The sequence below is a fragment of the Mus pahari genome, chromosome 6 (genome assembly GCF_900095145.1).
Source record: "Mus pahari chromosome 6, PAHARI_EIJ_v1.1, whole genome shotgun sequence".
Taxonomy (NCBI): domain Eukaryota; kingdom Metazoa; phylum Chordata; class Mammalia; order Rodentia; family Muridae; genus Mus; species Mus pahari.
In genome coordinates, this window is record NC_034595.1 from 38293793 (window position 1) to 38311492 (window position 17700).

Genomic DNA, 17700 nt, shown 5'->3' on the forward strand with positions numbered 1-17700 from the left:
AAGGTGTTGGGTGCTGGATCAGCCTGCGGACAGCCGCCAGGCGAACACCCCTCCTGGGCAGGAGAGGCGCAGGACGATCGGGTCCAGCTGCGGGTCCCCTCTCCAGTCCCTCGTTTTGTTTTGTTTTGTTTTCATGCATCCAGCCATGGATATTACAGGGACCTGGGAAGACTGAACAGTTTTGATTTTTCCCACCACTGTTTATGTATGGCTTATCGAGCTGCTAGAGATCTCATTGCCAACAGAGCTCCAGCAAACAGTATTTTTGTCTCCTTGTCTGGGTTCTTCCTCTAGCCCTTCCCTGCCCTTCTGGCCTTGCTTAGCACCAGAAGATATTCTTCCTAGACTTCATATAGGTTGGGGATTGCCCCAAAAAAGAGAATTTCAGGCCATCTGAACCAACAGTTTTGATTTTCATTTCTTATGATGGCTAAAGATGTTGAATATTTTGTGTATTTTTGTGGCCATTTTTTTTTACTTCTTTTGAGGTTTAATATTTTAGTTCCTTTTGTATTTTGAATATTAATCTCTTGACAGATGGTAAACATTTTTCTCCTTGTTTGTAGGTGTCTCTTCCAAGTGGAAATTGTGAATTAGAGGACATACCTGACCACATTTTCATTGAAACTGACTTTGTGGAAGCTGGGGGACAATAGAGAGTTTAGGTACTGGGAGATGTGAAGATAAATTTGAAGTGACTAATAATCATCCAAGAAACTAAAGAGAAGGAGCCTCGACATCACCCGACTATCCATCTTAATCTTTCTAGACTAAGACACCACGCTCCATAGGACCCATTTATTCTCTGCCTCCTGATTGCAGATGTATTCTAAAAGAACAACAAAAAAACCCAAAGATTTTTGAGGAACTTTGTTTTTTAAAATGGCATGATATAAATAGTGAGCAAAGATGTTATGCTGGAGGTTTACACACAATTTTTGAAGGATGCTTCTAACAAACGCCTAAAGTTTACTGTAATTTTTTTCTATTCAAACAAGAGCTACATGTTAAATTATTGGATAAAGCTTCAAGCCTACTTTTTCCATAAAGAGTAAGATAGGAGAGGTTTTTTTTTTATAATGTAATAGGTCAAAGCAGGGAGGCTCTGTATGCCTTTATTCCCTGGGTTTCTTGGAGGCAAAGGTCAGTACGTTCTCAGGAAGAGTAGGGGAAGAGATTTGGCAACTCTCACAATGAGCCCTATGCAAAGGAATGCAAAATATATATATATTTTTTTTTTGTTTAATAGGTAACACAAACAGAGCTGTGAATTGCAATCAGCCACCATGGGCTTCAATGGCCCACTTAGCTCCAAAGGGCACATTTCAAAAGCCAAGTGAATCTCTCCAGGAGACTACGCTCTACCTTTGCCCACTCAACTGTCAAATGGCCACTTCACTGGAATGCCAACTGCCAAGTGTGTTCAAGACCTGGGTGGTGTCCATATATTTATTTGTATTACTAAGAAATAGAGCTGTCACTTTGCCATTTGTCATTTTCTTAAACTCTGAGCACAAGGGATCCTGGCCCTGGACACTCAAAACTGCTTTGTTCTCCCGTGTTCTTTATTCTGCCTTCAGAGAGAGTGTGGTTTAGTGCATACGAGGTATGCAGAAGCCGGGCCGCCTGGGTTTGAATCCTGACTCTCTTATTTAGTAGCTGGGTAACTTTGGACAGATTGCTTAGTGCCTTGGAGCCTTACTTAGCTCACTCTGTAAGACGAGGAAACTTGAAGCATCGTCTCCGTAGAGTAATACAGCGTGAGTATCAGCTCGGCCCTCGAGTCCTGCTGGGATCTCAGTAAAAGAAAGCTGACTGAAGCAGAGCTAGAGTTGCACATTCACTGCGCTCACCTCTGATAGAGAGCAGCTCCATTCTTCATGGCCTGAGTCCAAGTCGTGGTGCCTTGGATGTGAAGTAGGTGACATTGACATATGTATGCGGAACCCTTCACTCAGCTTCTCCAGGCCCGGACGCCTGCTCTGATAGAGACAATAACCATGCCTGTCTCATAGGGCTGTAAGATGATCAAAGGGGTGGTGCACTTAGCACAGTTGCACAGGCTGAGGCTTAGGATAGGGCGGTTCAGTCGTTGGTGCCTGTTGTTACTGTTGATCATGTGGGATACCAGCAAGACTGCTGTCACGTTATGGCTTGTGGTTTGTGGCTAAATTTGTATTCTCCCATCCAAAGATCTAGAGCTGAACAGATCTCAGCAACATGACAGGACGAGTCAGGAGGCTGGACCTTGCTCCAGTGCTACCCAAGGTGATCTGGAAGCCAAGTCTACTGTGGAATGTGGAGTTCCAGTGACAAGTCACCCCAGATACACATGTTGTTGGCAGAGGGAATGAAGAGAACGCCAGCGACTGGGGTGGGGGGCAGCCCTCCACCCTCTGCCTATCCTGGGTCAGGTGTCAAGTATTCTAGAGCTGGGCAGGTGTGGAGAATCCGCCACAGTATTTCCATCCACACAGCCTTTCCTTCGAGCAGATTTTGACCATGGGGATAGTAATGTACAGGACGGAGGGCTCAAAGGGCAGAAGTGTAGCAAAAGAACACTGGGGGACATGGAGTCTTTCTGACATATTGGCCAAGGGCCCAACCATAAGTTAGCACCTAAAACCCAGAAGCTGAAGGTCAGCAGAGCTCCCAGCCTTACCACCCTCCTTACACAAGGTCTCCAGCCAGAATCTCTAGCGCAGAGGTGTTTCAGAATTCAGAACTTTTTGTGTGTTAGAATGGCTTAAATACACATTGCCTAGCACTTTCGGCATTTTGCAGAAGGAAGAGAATCTTATCACACATCCCACTCTGGTAGGCCAAGACACTACAATAAAACATATACTTATATGAAGTGGGAATCAGTCTATCCGAGAGATAGCACTTTAGGCCTTGTTTTGTCAGCAAGAGTCACCCCGCTGAAGAAACATGTGACATCAGCTTTGCAGCAGACAGCGGAAACAGGCTGTTGAAAGGGTGCCACTGCAAGTCAATGGTCCAGAGATACATGCAGCCTACTGTCCACTCACCTCCACAGCAGCCACCACACACCTCCTGGGCACCAGCTTTGCGCTAGGCACCATGTTAGTGCTGAGATTACAGGGGGTTGGTTTCCTAGAGCTACGGCAACTGAGTACGGCAAAATGGAGGCTTAAAGTGGCAGAAATGCACCGCCCCCGCTTGGAAGCTAAACTCGTGTGCAAGCGAAGGTGCCAGGCTTCCTGGTGTGTCAAGCTCCTGGTGTTTGCTGGCAGTTTCTGGTACTGTTTTCTTGCAGCTTTCTCATTCCCTTCTCTACCTCTCCCATCACACGGAATTCTTTCCATGTGTCCCTCTTCACAGGCATTCTCTCTCCCTCAGTGATGCTGCTATAGGCCAGATTAGACCAGATTAAAAGTAGATGAAAGCAAGTTTATTAGGAGGCAGCTCTCATTGACCACACAGGTGGAGGTCAGTAAAGGAAGAGTTTTATAGAACTTAGGCAAGGAGTGATGACGTGTCAGCGAGGAGCTGGGATTGTGCCCATACATGGTCAAAACCTGAGCCCCTGGGCCAGCCCTCTTGGGTGGGTTGCCTGAAATTGGGAGACAGGAGAGTACGTTAACCTGGAGTTTCCCCCAAGTAAGCAGGTGCGATTTTCCAACGTGGGTAGAGTTGGGGGAACCAGACAGATGGGGTTTCCCAGCTTGTACAGGAAAGGAGCAGGCGTTCCAGCCTAGGACCTCTCTAAGAGCCCACTGAGAGATGTGTCCCCTGCTCTAGTGCAATGGTTTTGTTGTGAGATGCTATTACTCCCCCCACCCCAATCAGGGAACTGATGGCAGAAGCATATAGACCATTATAGTCCAGGTTTGTGAGTCAATGAGTTTTATTTGGGTTACTTATAGAAACATGAGTGACAGGTTATTTACCGGATCAGAAATGACTCAGAGAGCTGCATCACCAAAGCTCACCCCAGCATGGGTGATGTCATGCACAAGCTAGAAACATGGAGCCCACTGCACAGCCTGCAGACAGCTCAGCAAGGTGGAGAGTGGCTTTCCCATGTGGCTCGTTGGTCTGAGCGTCTTCCTCCCACCTCAGCCACTCTTTTTCTTCCAGCAGTTCAGCTGGTCTCTGCTGCTTCCTGCCATCTGGGTTTGTCTAAGAGTCTACTCTGTAACTTACCTTGCTTGACAGTACCTCTTGGCAGTTCTTACTGCTTAGGTATGCTTCAGGAGGGAGGGGCATAGTGAATCTAGTCAGCTTCAGGGACTTTCTGCAGTTGTTTTGAGTTGTTTACTTCCTGTCCTAGAGAGCATCCCCACAGGAGACTGAGCTGAGCTGGTCACTATCTAGCTGTATGGCTACCCATCTGTAGATGTCCTGTCTTAAAATATCTTGTTTCCCTCTCCCCCCCCCCCCCACACACACACCCTCGTGCATTTTATAGCCCAGGTCTTAAAGAAACTTTCCTCCAAGAAAGGCTGACACCGACGCCGGGCATGGTGGCGCATCCCTTTAATCCCAGCACTTGGGAGGCAGAGGCAGGCAGATTTCTGAGTTCAAGGCCAGCCTGGTCTACAAAGTGAGATCCAGGATAGCCAGGGCTACACAGAGAAACCCTGTCTCGAAAAACCAAAAAAAAAAAAAAAAAAAGGCTGACACCTGGAAGGAAACTGCTGTACTCCCAATTTAACTGTGAAATGCTCCTTACAAGCTCAGGAAGTCCCCAGTGATTGATGTTATTTTGGAAGGTTGTAGAACTTTTCAGACATAAGGCCACTAGAGGTGTTCCTTGAAGATTATAGTCCAGCCTCACTTGTGGTCTCAGCTCTCTGCTCAGCAGCTAAGATGAAAGACGTCCCCAGCTGCAAGCTCGCAGTGTCATGAACTCCAGCATGTCTTCCCCACTGAAAGCCAAAATGAACTCTATCCCATGAAACAGTGAGCCCAAATAAACCTCCCCTCCCTTAATCTGCTCCTCTCAGTTATTTAGTGATGTGGATGAGAGAAGTCACTAATGCGTCTCGTAGGAGCCATCCGAAGTAATTACATCTGCAAGGAGCTTTTTCCATGTAGCATCGTACTCTGTGATACTTTGGGTTATAACTCCAATATATCTTTTGGAGGGATGAAACCCCACATAGAATAACTTGCAAGGCAAGTTAGATACAGCCACACGCTCTAGTCAACAGTTGAGTTGAGGTGGTGATATTATTTTAAGTATGTTGAATCTCCAAAGAAGAAAGTATTAAGAGGTCACATGGATGGAGACTCTTACTCACTGGAAAAAGTGACGTTGTAAATGGAGATGAACAGATGAGTAAATTCACCCAAGAAGAGGGTAGAAGCAGCTCTATGTCTGGGGCACGGCACCAGCCTCCCCAGCACTGGGCTTATGCCAGGCTATAGACCCAGCATCCCAAGGGAAATCTAGCAGTGTCCCCACACTGTCAGCCATGACTAATCTTGTACCCAGTTGGCTTCTGCTGGAGGAGCCAACTGGAAACGGTCAAAGGCATAAGGCTCAGGGGATCTCCGCAGCCTGCCAGATCTGCAGCCCACAGTGGCAGCCTCTCTGTAGAGAAGCAGAGGAGAATGTCTGCTTCCTCCCTTTTTTTTTTTGGCCAAAGTTGATTAAAATATTTCTGACCAAGAATGAGCCAAGTGCTCACTACACAGATAGCTCCTGCTGACCTCCTTCCGAGAGAATGTAGAATATACTTTATTAAGGTGGGCGGGGTTTCCCTGACAGTATTCAACTGGCCTCATAGCTGCCAAAGTGCCTCTGCTTCAAGAACCTAGTTGGTGAGTTCCTGCCAGGAGTGAAGCAAAGGCATGGGATGTGGGTACAAAGCCTGGCCCCGACAAGCTTTAACCTTGGGACAGCATTGGTTGCAGAGGCTTTATAAGACTATAGAGTGTGGGGTTTGCTTTATGCCCATACAAGCATTTCACTTGAAGATGAGGAGGGAAAAACAGCCTTTCTGAACATACACAGGAAAGCATGCAATCCCAAGTGTGCAACTTGACCCGGTGGAGCAAGGTCCAACACTGAGATAGCTATACTATCCAGAAGACCCACACATGCTCCTACTTTCTACCCCAGGTACGAAGCTTTGTGCTGGTGGCCTCAGTCACTCACTTTCTTGTTTGTGAGATCCAACAAAGTTGTTGCCGGTTGCCAGCGTCCATTGTCGCTGACGTTTTAGGACAATATCATTTATCTTTATTTACTCACCTGCTGAAGTGTTTGCCAGTCTGGGCTATTATGCACGGTGCTTCTCTGAATGTTCTTTTTTTGTGTCCTCTGAATGAATAGGTTACATTGGGGAGGGATGGATAGCTGTGTAGAATTATCTTTTGCTGCTTAGCAAATGTACCCCCACCTGAGAAGCATCCAAGACTAGATATTTGGTCTCTGATTGCCTACTTGAGTAAGGAATTTGGAAGCATCCTGGAGAGGTGGCCATTGCATAGATCCTGCCTGAGGCTGGGGTCTTCTGAAGCCAGCCTGGGTCTGGGTCCTATGCTTATACGGTGCTTGTCACAGAAGAGTGTCATGTGGGTATGCTGGTTACCTCAGAATGCTGCAGTTCTGTAGCTGCAGGATCTTTCCTCAAGACTGAGCTCATGACATGGTATGGCGTTCTTCCTCAGCACAAGGAAGCCATCAGCCAGGGAAGAAGTGAAAGCTGCATCCCTGATGATGTAGCCCCCCAAAGTCATATGGGAAGAGAGCCTCTAACTCCAACCCTCACTTGAAAATCCAATTTGGAAGCAAAGGGTGGTGAAGGATGTGCATACACACTTACCTCAAGCCCACAAATTTTAAACATTGGAGTTTATTGTGCTAGAGATTCATAAATAAGCAGAATGTAGACATCCACACAAAAATCCACAAGAAATGTGTTCAGTCAGCCTCTTCCATTCATTTAAAAATTGGTGAATGGCTATAGGCAATTTTTGAAATATTTCCTGGAGACATTATATACAAGAGGAAATACAAAGGCTTAGGTGTCAGATATAGCCATGTAGATCTGAATCCTGGATTCCCTACTTACTCATAAGTACTCAGGGACTTTAACCACCTCAGTTCTCAAATTCCGTTAACTATAAAATGAGGGAATGAAGCTTACTTCTTCATAGATAACTAAGCTAGGTTTACATGCCCTCTATAATGGTGGACTCCTTCCTTCTGCCAATTTATCGGGAATCTATTACCCATCTCCATGAACCACATAGGTAGAGCCCCACTGGATTCCCTGACTGGTTTAAACCACACTCCAACACAAGCTCTAACTGAGGCGATAGACCCTGTAACGTGAGAGGCGGAGAAGCAGTAACCCAGATGAGAGGAATGATGAGCCATGCCCGGAGTAGATGTGAATACATACGCAATAGAAATCAAGGGATTTTCAAACAGGAAAAAAAAGGGCAAAAACGTTTTCCCGAAACTGGGTTCAGTTTGCATAAAGACGGTAATAGAGGACCAGGAGAGGTAAAGGGAAATAAGAGTGGAGTTGATTGTATTCACTGATCATCTCAGACAGGAAGAGGGGAAGGAGATGGGAGGTTGGAGCAGCAANAAAAAAAAAAAAAAAAAAAAAAAAAGGAGTTTCTACTCAGTGTCACAGTCTGAGGGAAATCATTAAGGCTGAAGAGTTTTGAAACAATCTTCAGGGCTCACTAAAAACCAAGGCAGGCCAAGCTACTGAAGGATGTCCCACTGGGCTTTCCAGGGCTGGCAACCATTTATACAACCTTTGTGTCTCAAACTGTGAAGAGGAGACCTAAAACTGACCATTAGAGAGCTCTTCTGAGTCAGAGTCCAGGCAACTGAACTTTATCCTTACCGTTTGAATCTTGGAGGACCGACCGCCGAGGAAATGCAGCGGGATTGGTTATTTTTACAGGCCCTTTAGCTCACCATAAATGTGCATCTCAAGGCATGGCCATGTGGAAATGGCCATTCATGCACTCAGCTCATCTGTGGATTTGGCTTCTACGTCCAGATAATGAGCCACTCGCTCCTCATACTTCCCTTCGAAAAGACTGATCTGTTTTGCAGCCTCTGCTTCTGTTACATTCTCCAGTCCTGGGCAGTGATGATATTTTATACAGAAGACAGAGACGTTTTTGTGCTATGATGGAAGCTTAAAGGAAGTTGGAGCCAATGACCTTTCACTTTGAAGCCAAAGAATAAGAAGCACAAATGTTGCTATCTCACATATAATAGTGGCTACAGAAATAAGCAGAGAAGCTGCCTCCAGCCTCTCTAGCCACTGTTGAAAATATGATCCCTAAATCCTGGATGTACGCATCTTACTCTTCATCTAGCATGCCCTCCCCACTTGTGATGAAGTTTGCATGCCCTATCAAAATAGACACAGTTACAAGAATCACTTTACTAGTGGTTCTGTGAATAGGCATTGGCTATTCTATCATTGTCTTTGCTATACTCTAAAGGAACTCTAAGCATGAAGAGGACAGTTGGGTTTGAAGCTTAAGACTATCAGTCCCTAACCAGTCATCTTGTAGAACCTCCTTGATTCCCAGCGAAGGGTTTTGATTGCCTGGGAAGTATTTGTACAGAAACTCAATTAGTCTCTTTCTTGTTTTATTTCTTCTCAGGTGGGAAATTGGCAAGTGGAGTCCATGTAGCCTCACCTGTGGGGTCGGCCTGCAGACCAGAGATGTTGTCTGTTCCCACCTACTCTCCAGAGAGATGAACGAGGTGGCTGTCCTGGCCGATGAGCTGTGCCATCACCCCAAACCCAGCACAGTGCAAGCCTGCAACCGTTTCAATTGTCCCCCAGCCTGGTACCCTTCACAGTGGCAGCTGGTGAGTCCCAAAGTTACTTCCAACTGCAGTTTTCGTTAGTAGCAATGATTTAAGGCATAAGGACACTTTCTCAGAGTAGCTTAAATGAACACCCAAGCTCTATCTCTCACTTCCTAGTTCTTCTCCAACCTTCCTCAGACATAGTCCTGTAAACACCATATTCTTTCAACCATGACATAGCCCAGTGTTCTCCAAAAGCATACACTGACATGGTTCATCTGATGACCTGACCATAGTCATTGTGAATTGTCACCACACAAGAAAATATTTTCAGTTAAAGGCACTATGGTAGCTTTTCCATGAAGATAAAATTGTTCTGAGTTTATACCCTTTTTGGTTTCTGCTATTTGCAATTCTAATAGTTGATTTTTTTCTGTATTTTGAGAATTTCATACATGTATACAATTAAATATGATCAGATCATATATACCCCCATTTTTCCTCCCCAATTTCCTCATGGCCCCACAATATGTCCCCCCAATGCCAGATAGATAGATAGATGATAGATAGAAGATATATAGTAGGAACACCCTTACTTAGTTAATCTAAGTTAAAAATACTGAGCCAATTTTAGATTTAAATTTTTTCCTTGACCTTATGAACTCTAAAATTCTGAATACCATAGTATTAAAGCAAGAGATGACAAACTGCAGCCCACCAGCTAAATCCAACCTCCTGCATTTTTTGTAAACATAGACCCACCTATCCTTTTTACATATTGTTTGTCACTGATTTTGTTCTACAGAGACATAGTTGTGTGGCTGTGACAATGACCATATGGCTCACAAAACTATCAGCCCTTTTACAAAGTTTCTGGATCTTGCACATATACGTGCGAGCACACACACACACACACACACACACACACCAAACCAGTAATAAAAATGCAACCATTCTGTCATAATATATTATAAAAGTCACTATGCTTCAAAATAAATGACCTTTTGGCATGCCTCTTAAGAACACAAAAGATTTTAAATTGGTTGATTGGAGGAAATCTTATTTTGCAGTTTGTTCCTCATTAGGACATCAGACATAGTTTTAAAGTGACAACAGCTGTCACAAAAGTAACCCTTAAATTTAGAAGGGATGTTCATCCCTGTGTGAGCCCATTCTAACTCGAGAAGTGTCCCAGTTAGGATGATAAATTTTACAGTCATCTAGCTGAGGAGAGAGGATCACTGCCCACATACCCTGTCCTTGCAGCTAAGAGATGCTCTGCTGGTTCCAAGCAGCCAGAAACCTTCCATAGTTCTCCCTTCCTTCTCCCTGGCTATCACAGAATGGTGATTTGGTAAGCATTAAACAGTGCCGAGTGAGCAAAATGCTACAGGACAGTCAACACTCGGTATCTGCGGTTTTCATGCCCATGGATTTAACCAACTTTGCTCCTTTGTTAGGCATGTGGTGTTCACATCTATACTGAACATACACAAGACATTTTAAATTGTTCCTAATGAATATGTGATATTTGTGTTTTACTTGGTATTATAATGTAGAGACAATTTAAGCTACACAGGAGGGGTGTGTAGGTTATAGAAATAGTAAGCTACTTTGTAGTCAGACTAGAGCATCCATAGATTTGGGGTCTTAGCATCAGAACTGAAGAACATCCTATAACCAGTCACTTCCAGATACTAAAGGATCATTGTTAAAAAACAACAACAGCCGGGCGTGGTGGCGCACACCTTTAATCCCAGCACTCGGGAGGCAGAGGCAGGTGGATTTCTGAGTTCGAGACCAGTCTGGTATACAAAGTGAGTTCCAGGACAGCCAGGGCTATACAGAGAAACCCTGTCTTGAAAAAAACAAAAACAAAACACAAAAAAACAAACAAAAAACAAAAAAACACCACCAACAACAACAATAAACAACTAAAAAGAGGCATTGAGCATGATTTCCTTTAAAGTCTAGTGTGTATCATGGTTGAGCCCATCAATTCCATGCTACTCTGTGATTTTTTTTTTTTTTAAGTCAAGTCGATGCAATCTATCTTGAACAGCTTCAAGCCGGTGTTTTACTAAGAAATACACATCATTCTATACTGATTTGAAATTAATTCTCACAACAACCTAGTTAAATATGCTGTATTATCGTCATTTTAGTTTCGAGGAAACTAAGAATTATGCAAGTTGGAAATGAAGGGGTGGCCTTCACCCACGTTTTGTGACTGAAAGGTCCATGATTATCTGAGTAAGCACGGCGTGAGCACCCTTGATTTGTGAAAAATACAACCATGGCCTTGATGTGACTTTGCTCAAGGTCTTGAGTCCTACACAGGAGCCTGGGGCTCCAGGTTTCTGGTATACCTTCATGGCGCAGCTTTAAATTGAAGACAACTATTGGCTTAAACTGACTCATGCCAGGAGAAAAAGTAAGAAATCTGTGCATATCAGTCTCCACTGTTCGGCTACTAAGACTCCTGATTATGGGTAGCTTGTATTTTGTCATTATGTGGTGAGTGCTTTGTGAATAGTGTTTATTCTGTGACAAAATGAATGATTGAACACAGAGTGCCTCCCTACAGGCCATGAGATTCTGGCTCTGTATCTCACTGATACATTTGTGTGCAGTTATGGATCATAAAGTCAGTGTTGTAGCAGCTCTCAGGGGAACACTGCCTTCCTCTTGATAGCCACACATGCTACTGATTAATGATCCTGGCCCAGTATGTTTTCTGATCCTTAGTGTACATTACACATGCGTGACTGTCAGCAGCTACCATTACCAGCCTCATACCTACAGCATTCATTTTGACACAGTGGAGTCCATCTGCCTTGACCTAAAAAGACATGAGTTTATTTTGAAAGCCTATTCCATTTTCTTTCACAAGCAAGACCTTTAAGGATGAGATAGGTTCAGGCCTATTTCTCAATTCAGGAAGCTAATACTAAACACCTCTTTAAAGTCCATCCAGTTGGTTGGTAAGTTTTGATTTATATCCTTTTATACCAAACACAATAATTATCAAAAGTATTTTAAGACAATGAGAAATAAGGAATTTCCAGAGAGTGTCCATTAATAGTTCAATCATCAATCACTTTTAATATCTCATTAACCTTAGCAGAAATATTTTTCTCCTATTGCTTCCTAGAATCTTCTTTAGGTGAGTGCTTGGATACAATGAGCCCTTACCACTTCTTAAAAGAAATAAAGCCATTGTTTTTATTGTAGGCGGAGTAGGTAAAAAGTAAGCTTAGGTATCCCTGAGCTACGCGAGGCTATGGTCTCGGGACACCATGAGTTAGGCTACCGGCTACTGACAGCCCCTTGCCTGATGAGCCCTGTGATTCCTCAGCAGTCTTGGCCCTGGACAAGGGAACCTGGTGCTCAGTCGCGACCCCCACAGGTCAGCTGTAATCTGCCAGGGGTTCCTTTCAGCACCTAGCCTGCAGCCTTCCTGGTTTGTTTGGTTTTATTTTTTAATGAAATAACAAGAGATGGGGCTTTCAAATCCTTCCTTTAAAACTGAGAGGCAACCTAAGGAGTAGCCTGTTCGAGTGAAGAAACTCTCCCTTCTTTTCTGCTTGATCTCAGGGTCACTGCCAACCTTCTATGTATGTTTCTTTTCCTAGAAAAGCGGAGTAGTATAGGATTCGCCATCTGCTAGCTGGAACACAAAATCCTGTGTTCTTTGTTGAACATTTGTCTAACATTGGCTCGGAGCCAGTGTTTACACATTCTGCAGGTCTGGAGGAGACCAGTCTAGGTAGCTGTTAAACTTTTGTTTTATTCAAACGCAGAAATCTAATTCTAGATTCGGTTGTCAGGGACCCATCTATTAGTGTGTACTTCTTACATTTTAATCTTTGGTCTCAAAAAAAACCTTGCCTGATATTTATTTTTATCGGGTTAGCTTGAAAACTTTGCTAATTTATATTATATATATTTTAGATTGTATGTATATGTTTATTTAAATTTTTAGTTATTCAATTTCCTGTGCATTGGTCCACTGTATCTTTAATATTGTCTGCAAACAGGTATTATAAACCTCCCAAGAGATGAGCTCACACACTAGACAGTTGATGAGCACATGATTGAGAGGCCCTGGCATGTATTACCACATTACCCTTGAAGCGCTTTGATCAAGATCATCTTCTACTAGGACGATGTTCAAGAACTCTCCGTAGTCAGCTAAGCCCATACGCATGAACCTGTCAGCCGCTCCTGTCCCTGCCCATCTGCCCACGCCCCACCTCTAATCACAGCTGATTTCTGGCTCCCACCCCTCTCCTGCACTGCTTCCTGATACCTGCGTGTTCTCTCCCCTCTGCCTGTCAGAGCCTCGCGGGAAACTCCCCCTTCCACCAGATACATCTCCCACACTGAAGCTAACAGCCCCATCCTCACCTGGCCAGGCACAGCCCATGACTCCTGGATTAGTAAGGTCAATGAAAGCCAAGACCAAGTTTCCAGGAGGACCCATGGCTGAAGGAGAAGGAGCATGGTGAAGCAGAGAGGGTGGTGAGGAGAGGCGCATGCCCGGGCTTCTAGCTTCATTTACTGAATACATGCACTGTTCCAGAAGCTGCTTCTCTCTAACCTTTCTTATTATTATCTGAAAGTTTCCTATACTTATATAATGGACTTTTGTTTTCACCCCATCCCCCTCTCTCTGCCACTTAAACCTCTTTCCAACAAGTACCATAGGATTCCCAGTATCTCCAGCATGGCTCTAAGCACCTGATGTGCTTGCTCACACAGCCCTCTCCCCACTATGTGATGTTGCCAACCTTTCCAGATGAGGCACTTGGAGCACTGGAAGGTTGCCCCGTGCACTCCAGCGTCATGTGGGATTCCCCATTCTCCCACTGCACATGCTCCTCCTTAATCTTCTCAGCAGCCGCTGGCTCTGGGGGGTTGAAATTGCCCCATCTTGAGCAGCTGGGGAATGAATGGTATGCAATATGCTTCAAACCCCATTCTCTAATATTCAATGTTCCTTTTCCAAGCTATCTTTACTACTTACTCCGCAGGGCTAAATTGTGTGGAAATCTGAGAACACATCTTTGAATCTGCAGTTTACATAAGACTCCGCATCTGTCACCATGTTTGGGACTTTCCTTAATCTACGTCTTAGTTTTCTGTGGCTGCTATAACAAACTAGCACAATTGTAATGCCTCAAAGCAACACAAATGTATTGCTAATCCCAAGCTGGAGATGTGTTTTACTGTCCTAAAATCAATGTGTCAGTCAGCAGGCATGCTTTCCTTTGGGGGAGGGGCTACAAGACAGGGTGTATGCCTTTTTCTTTTCCATCTTCTATTTTCTCCTCTTTCCTCCTTCCCCCTTCAGAGTGAATCCCTCCAGACATTGATTCTGTTCTTATAGCTGACCAGACTCTGACCCTCCTGCACCACTCTTATGAGGACCATGGTGACTATATCAACATACCTGATTATAGAGAACCGTTACTGAATTAGCAAAGTCCCTCTAAGAACTGTGTTTACCAGTCCCAGAGACCAAGACACAGAAACCTTCCTGGTCATTGCTCAGCCAACCACAATCTGCTCAAAAGTCAGCAAGCTGAGCACTTAATCTCCAGTAGGACCAGGCCTTTGTTGTTGGTGGTGGTGGTGGTTTGGTTTGGGTTGGGCTGGGTTGGGCTGGGTTGGGTTTTGTTGTTGTTGTTGTTGTTTTAATTTTTTAAATTTATTTTTAATTTATTTTTTACACTCCATATTCCATTTCCCCCATCTACCCTCTAACTGTTCCACATCACACACCTCCTCCCAACCCCATCCCTTCTCCACATGGATGTCCCCACCCACCACCCTTAAACTCCCTTGGTCCTCCAGTCTCTTGAGGATTAGGTGCATCATCTCTGAATGAACACAGACCTGGAAGTCCTCTACTGTATGCATGTTGGGGACCTCATATCAGCTGGTGTATGCTGTCTGTTTGGTGGTCCAGTGTGTGAGAGATCTTGGGGGTCCAGATTAATTGAAACTGCTGGTCCTCCTTCAGGGTTGCCCTTCTCCTCAGCTTCTTTCAGCCTTCCCTAATTCGACAACAGGGGTCAGCTGCTTCTGTCCATTGGTTGGGTGCAAATATCTGCATCTGACTCTTTCAGCTGCTTGTTGGGTCTTCTGGAGTATGGTCATGCTAGGTCCCTTTTTGTGAGCATTCCATAGCCTCAGTAATAGGGTCCGGCCTTGGGACCTCCCCTTGAGCTGGATCCCACTTTGGGCCTTCTTTTCCTCCAGCTCCTCTTCATTTCCAACCCTGTAATTCTTTCAGACAGGAACAATTATAGCTCAAGAGTTATGACTGTGGGGTGGCAACCCCATCCCTCACTTGATGTCCTATCTTCCTGCTGGAGGTGGGCTCTATAAGTTCCCTCTCCCTACTATCAGGCGTTTTATCTAAGGTCCCTCCCTTTGAGTCCTGGGAGTCTCTGACACCTCCCCGCAGGTCTTTACACAAGACCTTTTGATTGATAACCTACCCTCTACCACCCACCCACCCCCACATAACATCTGTGACATCATATATATTCATCTGCATGCTTTCATTTGATTTGATTCCAAACATCACATTTTAAAGGGAGCACAGAGGAAAGGAGAGGTATGCTGAAGGGTTAAATGGGAATGAATCAGCCTGCTCTAGAGCATAATTTAGATTTCCCTGAGCTGCAAATGCTTTATGTTCAGAATTGAGTCCACCCAAGCGCACGTACATATTGCGCACATCTGTACTGAGAAGACAAGAGTAGTCACCACAAGCCCTACACGTGCTCCACCCCTGGCTTAAAACTGATTAGCTCTCTGTTTCCCCATAAACCTTTCTTTTATCAGGGTCACAATTCAAAATTGCACATAGTTTAGCTGTATAAAAAGCCATACACGAGAGAGGAATCTCTCTCAGTATTATTAATGAAAAAGAAAAGTTTAATGATAACCATGTTCCAGAAAGTAAAATTTTCTATGTTTACACATATGCATGTGTGCACACACACACACATACCTTTTGGACTGGACTAGAGGGCCATTCAGTAATGTTAGGTCTCTGTGATTCAAATATAAATCTATATAAGTTAGGAGTCATATTTATGCCCCAAAACTATTTAAATGCTTAATTCATTTTCAGTAGTATTTTGAAATGAATATTTGATCCTATCTTTAGAAGCAGCAATAAATATAACAGCATGGAGATCAAAAGTCAGATTTCACATGTGGAATAGTTTTGTTTTTATTTACTAGCAGAAAGTTTTTTGGCTTAACCACTCCGAATCCTGTTGGGCCTGGGTGTTACATTGTACCAGTCTATTTAACCCAGAAGTCTCCCTGCATAACCCTATGCTTCTACAGTTGGGGAGGCTTAACTCACAATAAACAAAATGGTGCTGCTCTACAAAATGATAGCCTCATTTTAACAGTGTTCCTCAGTGAATTTTAAGTCCAAGTTTTCTTTTGTTTTTCCAAGTCCTAACTTTCAATTTTGACCTCTGCTATACATGAAATTTCCCAGTCTCCTACATTGCTGAGTTTCCTCAACCCCCCAAGATCTATATTAAGCCCAATATATACCTAGCCACCCTTTCTAGCAAACTTCATAGATCCCCGCCATGTGCTGTCACCACTATCTAGCCATCCCCTCTCTGACGTCTGAAGCTCTTCTCAGCCTCATGTGTCCTTCACACTGAGCAAACACCCATGTCTGATTTAATTCCACTTCCTGCAACTCCGTCTTCATTCTTTCCTTTCTTGGCTTCCTCCCTGAGTCTTAATTCAAGTTCTCACAATCAGTAACCCAACTATTATAACCATTAACCACAGAATTATCTTCGTAACTCTCACTCTGTACTTCCCAACCTGGTATCAATGCCTTCTTAACATAAACCTTCTATTAGGCCTTTAAGTTGACATATACTGAGACCCATCAAATAAAGGTATAGCATGCAGTGCTACATAGGCAAATTAATCAAGAAGTCTTCCCTCCCTGGAATACTTTATGTAACAGACGTTCCCTGGGGAGATATGAACAAAAATCTACTTGTCAGGTAGAGAAAGTCCATTACTGAAACAAGGACTGAAGTCCATTAGTGAAACAAGGAGTTTGGTTGGGATTTGTAGGCACGTGGGTGAAAGATTACTTATAGAAGCAGAAAGTACTCAGACAGCTGCATCATCAAAGTCCACTACAGCATGGTGACAGCTCACCAAACCTACAAATCTATGCGCACACTAAACAGCCTGCGGGCATTTCAACAGTTTGGAAAATATCCACTTCCAGTAATTCAGTGGGTCTGAACTTCTTCAAGGCTACTAGGCTGGTCTCTACTTCCAGGAAGCTCAGCTTATCTAAGAATATCTCTCAGCAATCCTTACAGCTATGTGTTCTTGGAGGTTCTAATCAATCTGATCAGTTTAGGGGACTTCCTGAGGTTTTTGAGTTGCTCATTTCCTAAACTTAACAGCTTTACTTTAGGATAGAATATTTCACCCCATCCCACACCCATCCCCATATCCACTCCTTAGAACACCCAAGTGTTTTACCTCTCTTTTAACTTCCTGTGTCTTAACAATCCCCTCCCCCAATGGGAGGGGAATTCTCAGAGGAAGTTGTTACACATCAAATACCGATTGATATCTCATTGGGCAGTAGTCTTTGAAACTCTTTGGCCTATGTTGTCTAAGTAATTTCCTACAAATTTCATCATGTTATCTCTCTCTTTAAAACCCCTTCTGATGATACCCTAGGGTTTTAGGATTATGTTTCAAAGACTATATTTCTCTATCTGTCCCTCATCTGACACTGAAGTCTCATGACCCCCATGCTTCATCCTCAGGCCTACTTGGAGCTATGTGACCATGCCATAGTTGGGCATGATGTGGGTAAGCCTACATGGTTAGATGCTGTCCCCATC

The 17700-nt window shown here is 44.0% G+C and overlaps 1 protein-coding gene across 2 annotated transcripts in view; it reads left to right on the forward strand.

Annotated features, from left to right (window-relative positions):
* Window positions 1-17700, forward strand: part of Adamtsl1 (ADAMTS like 1) — a 365598-nt gene that overhangs the window by 248573 nt on the left and 99325 nt on the right. For both annotated transcript variants that reach the window (XM_021200231.2, XM_029540103.1), the window contains one exon: window positions 8620-8830. In XM_021200231.2, the coding sequence (XP_021055890.1) occupies window positions 8620-8830 (211 nt within the window). The remainder of the gene's footprint in view (window positions 1-8619; window positions 8831-17700) is intronic.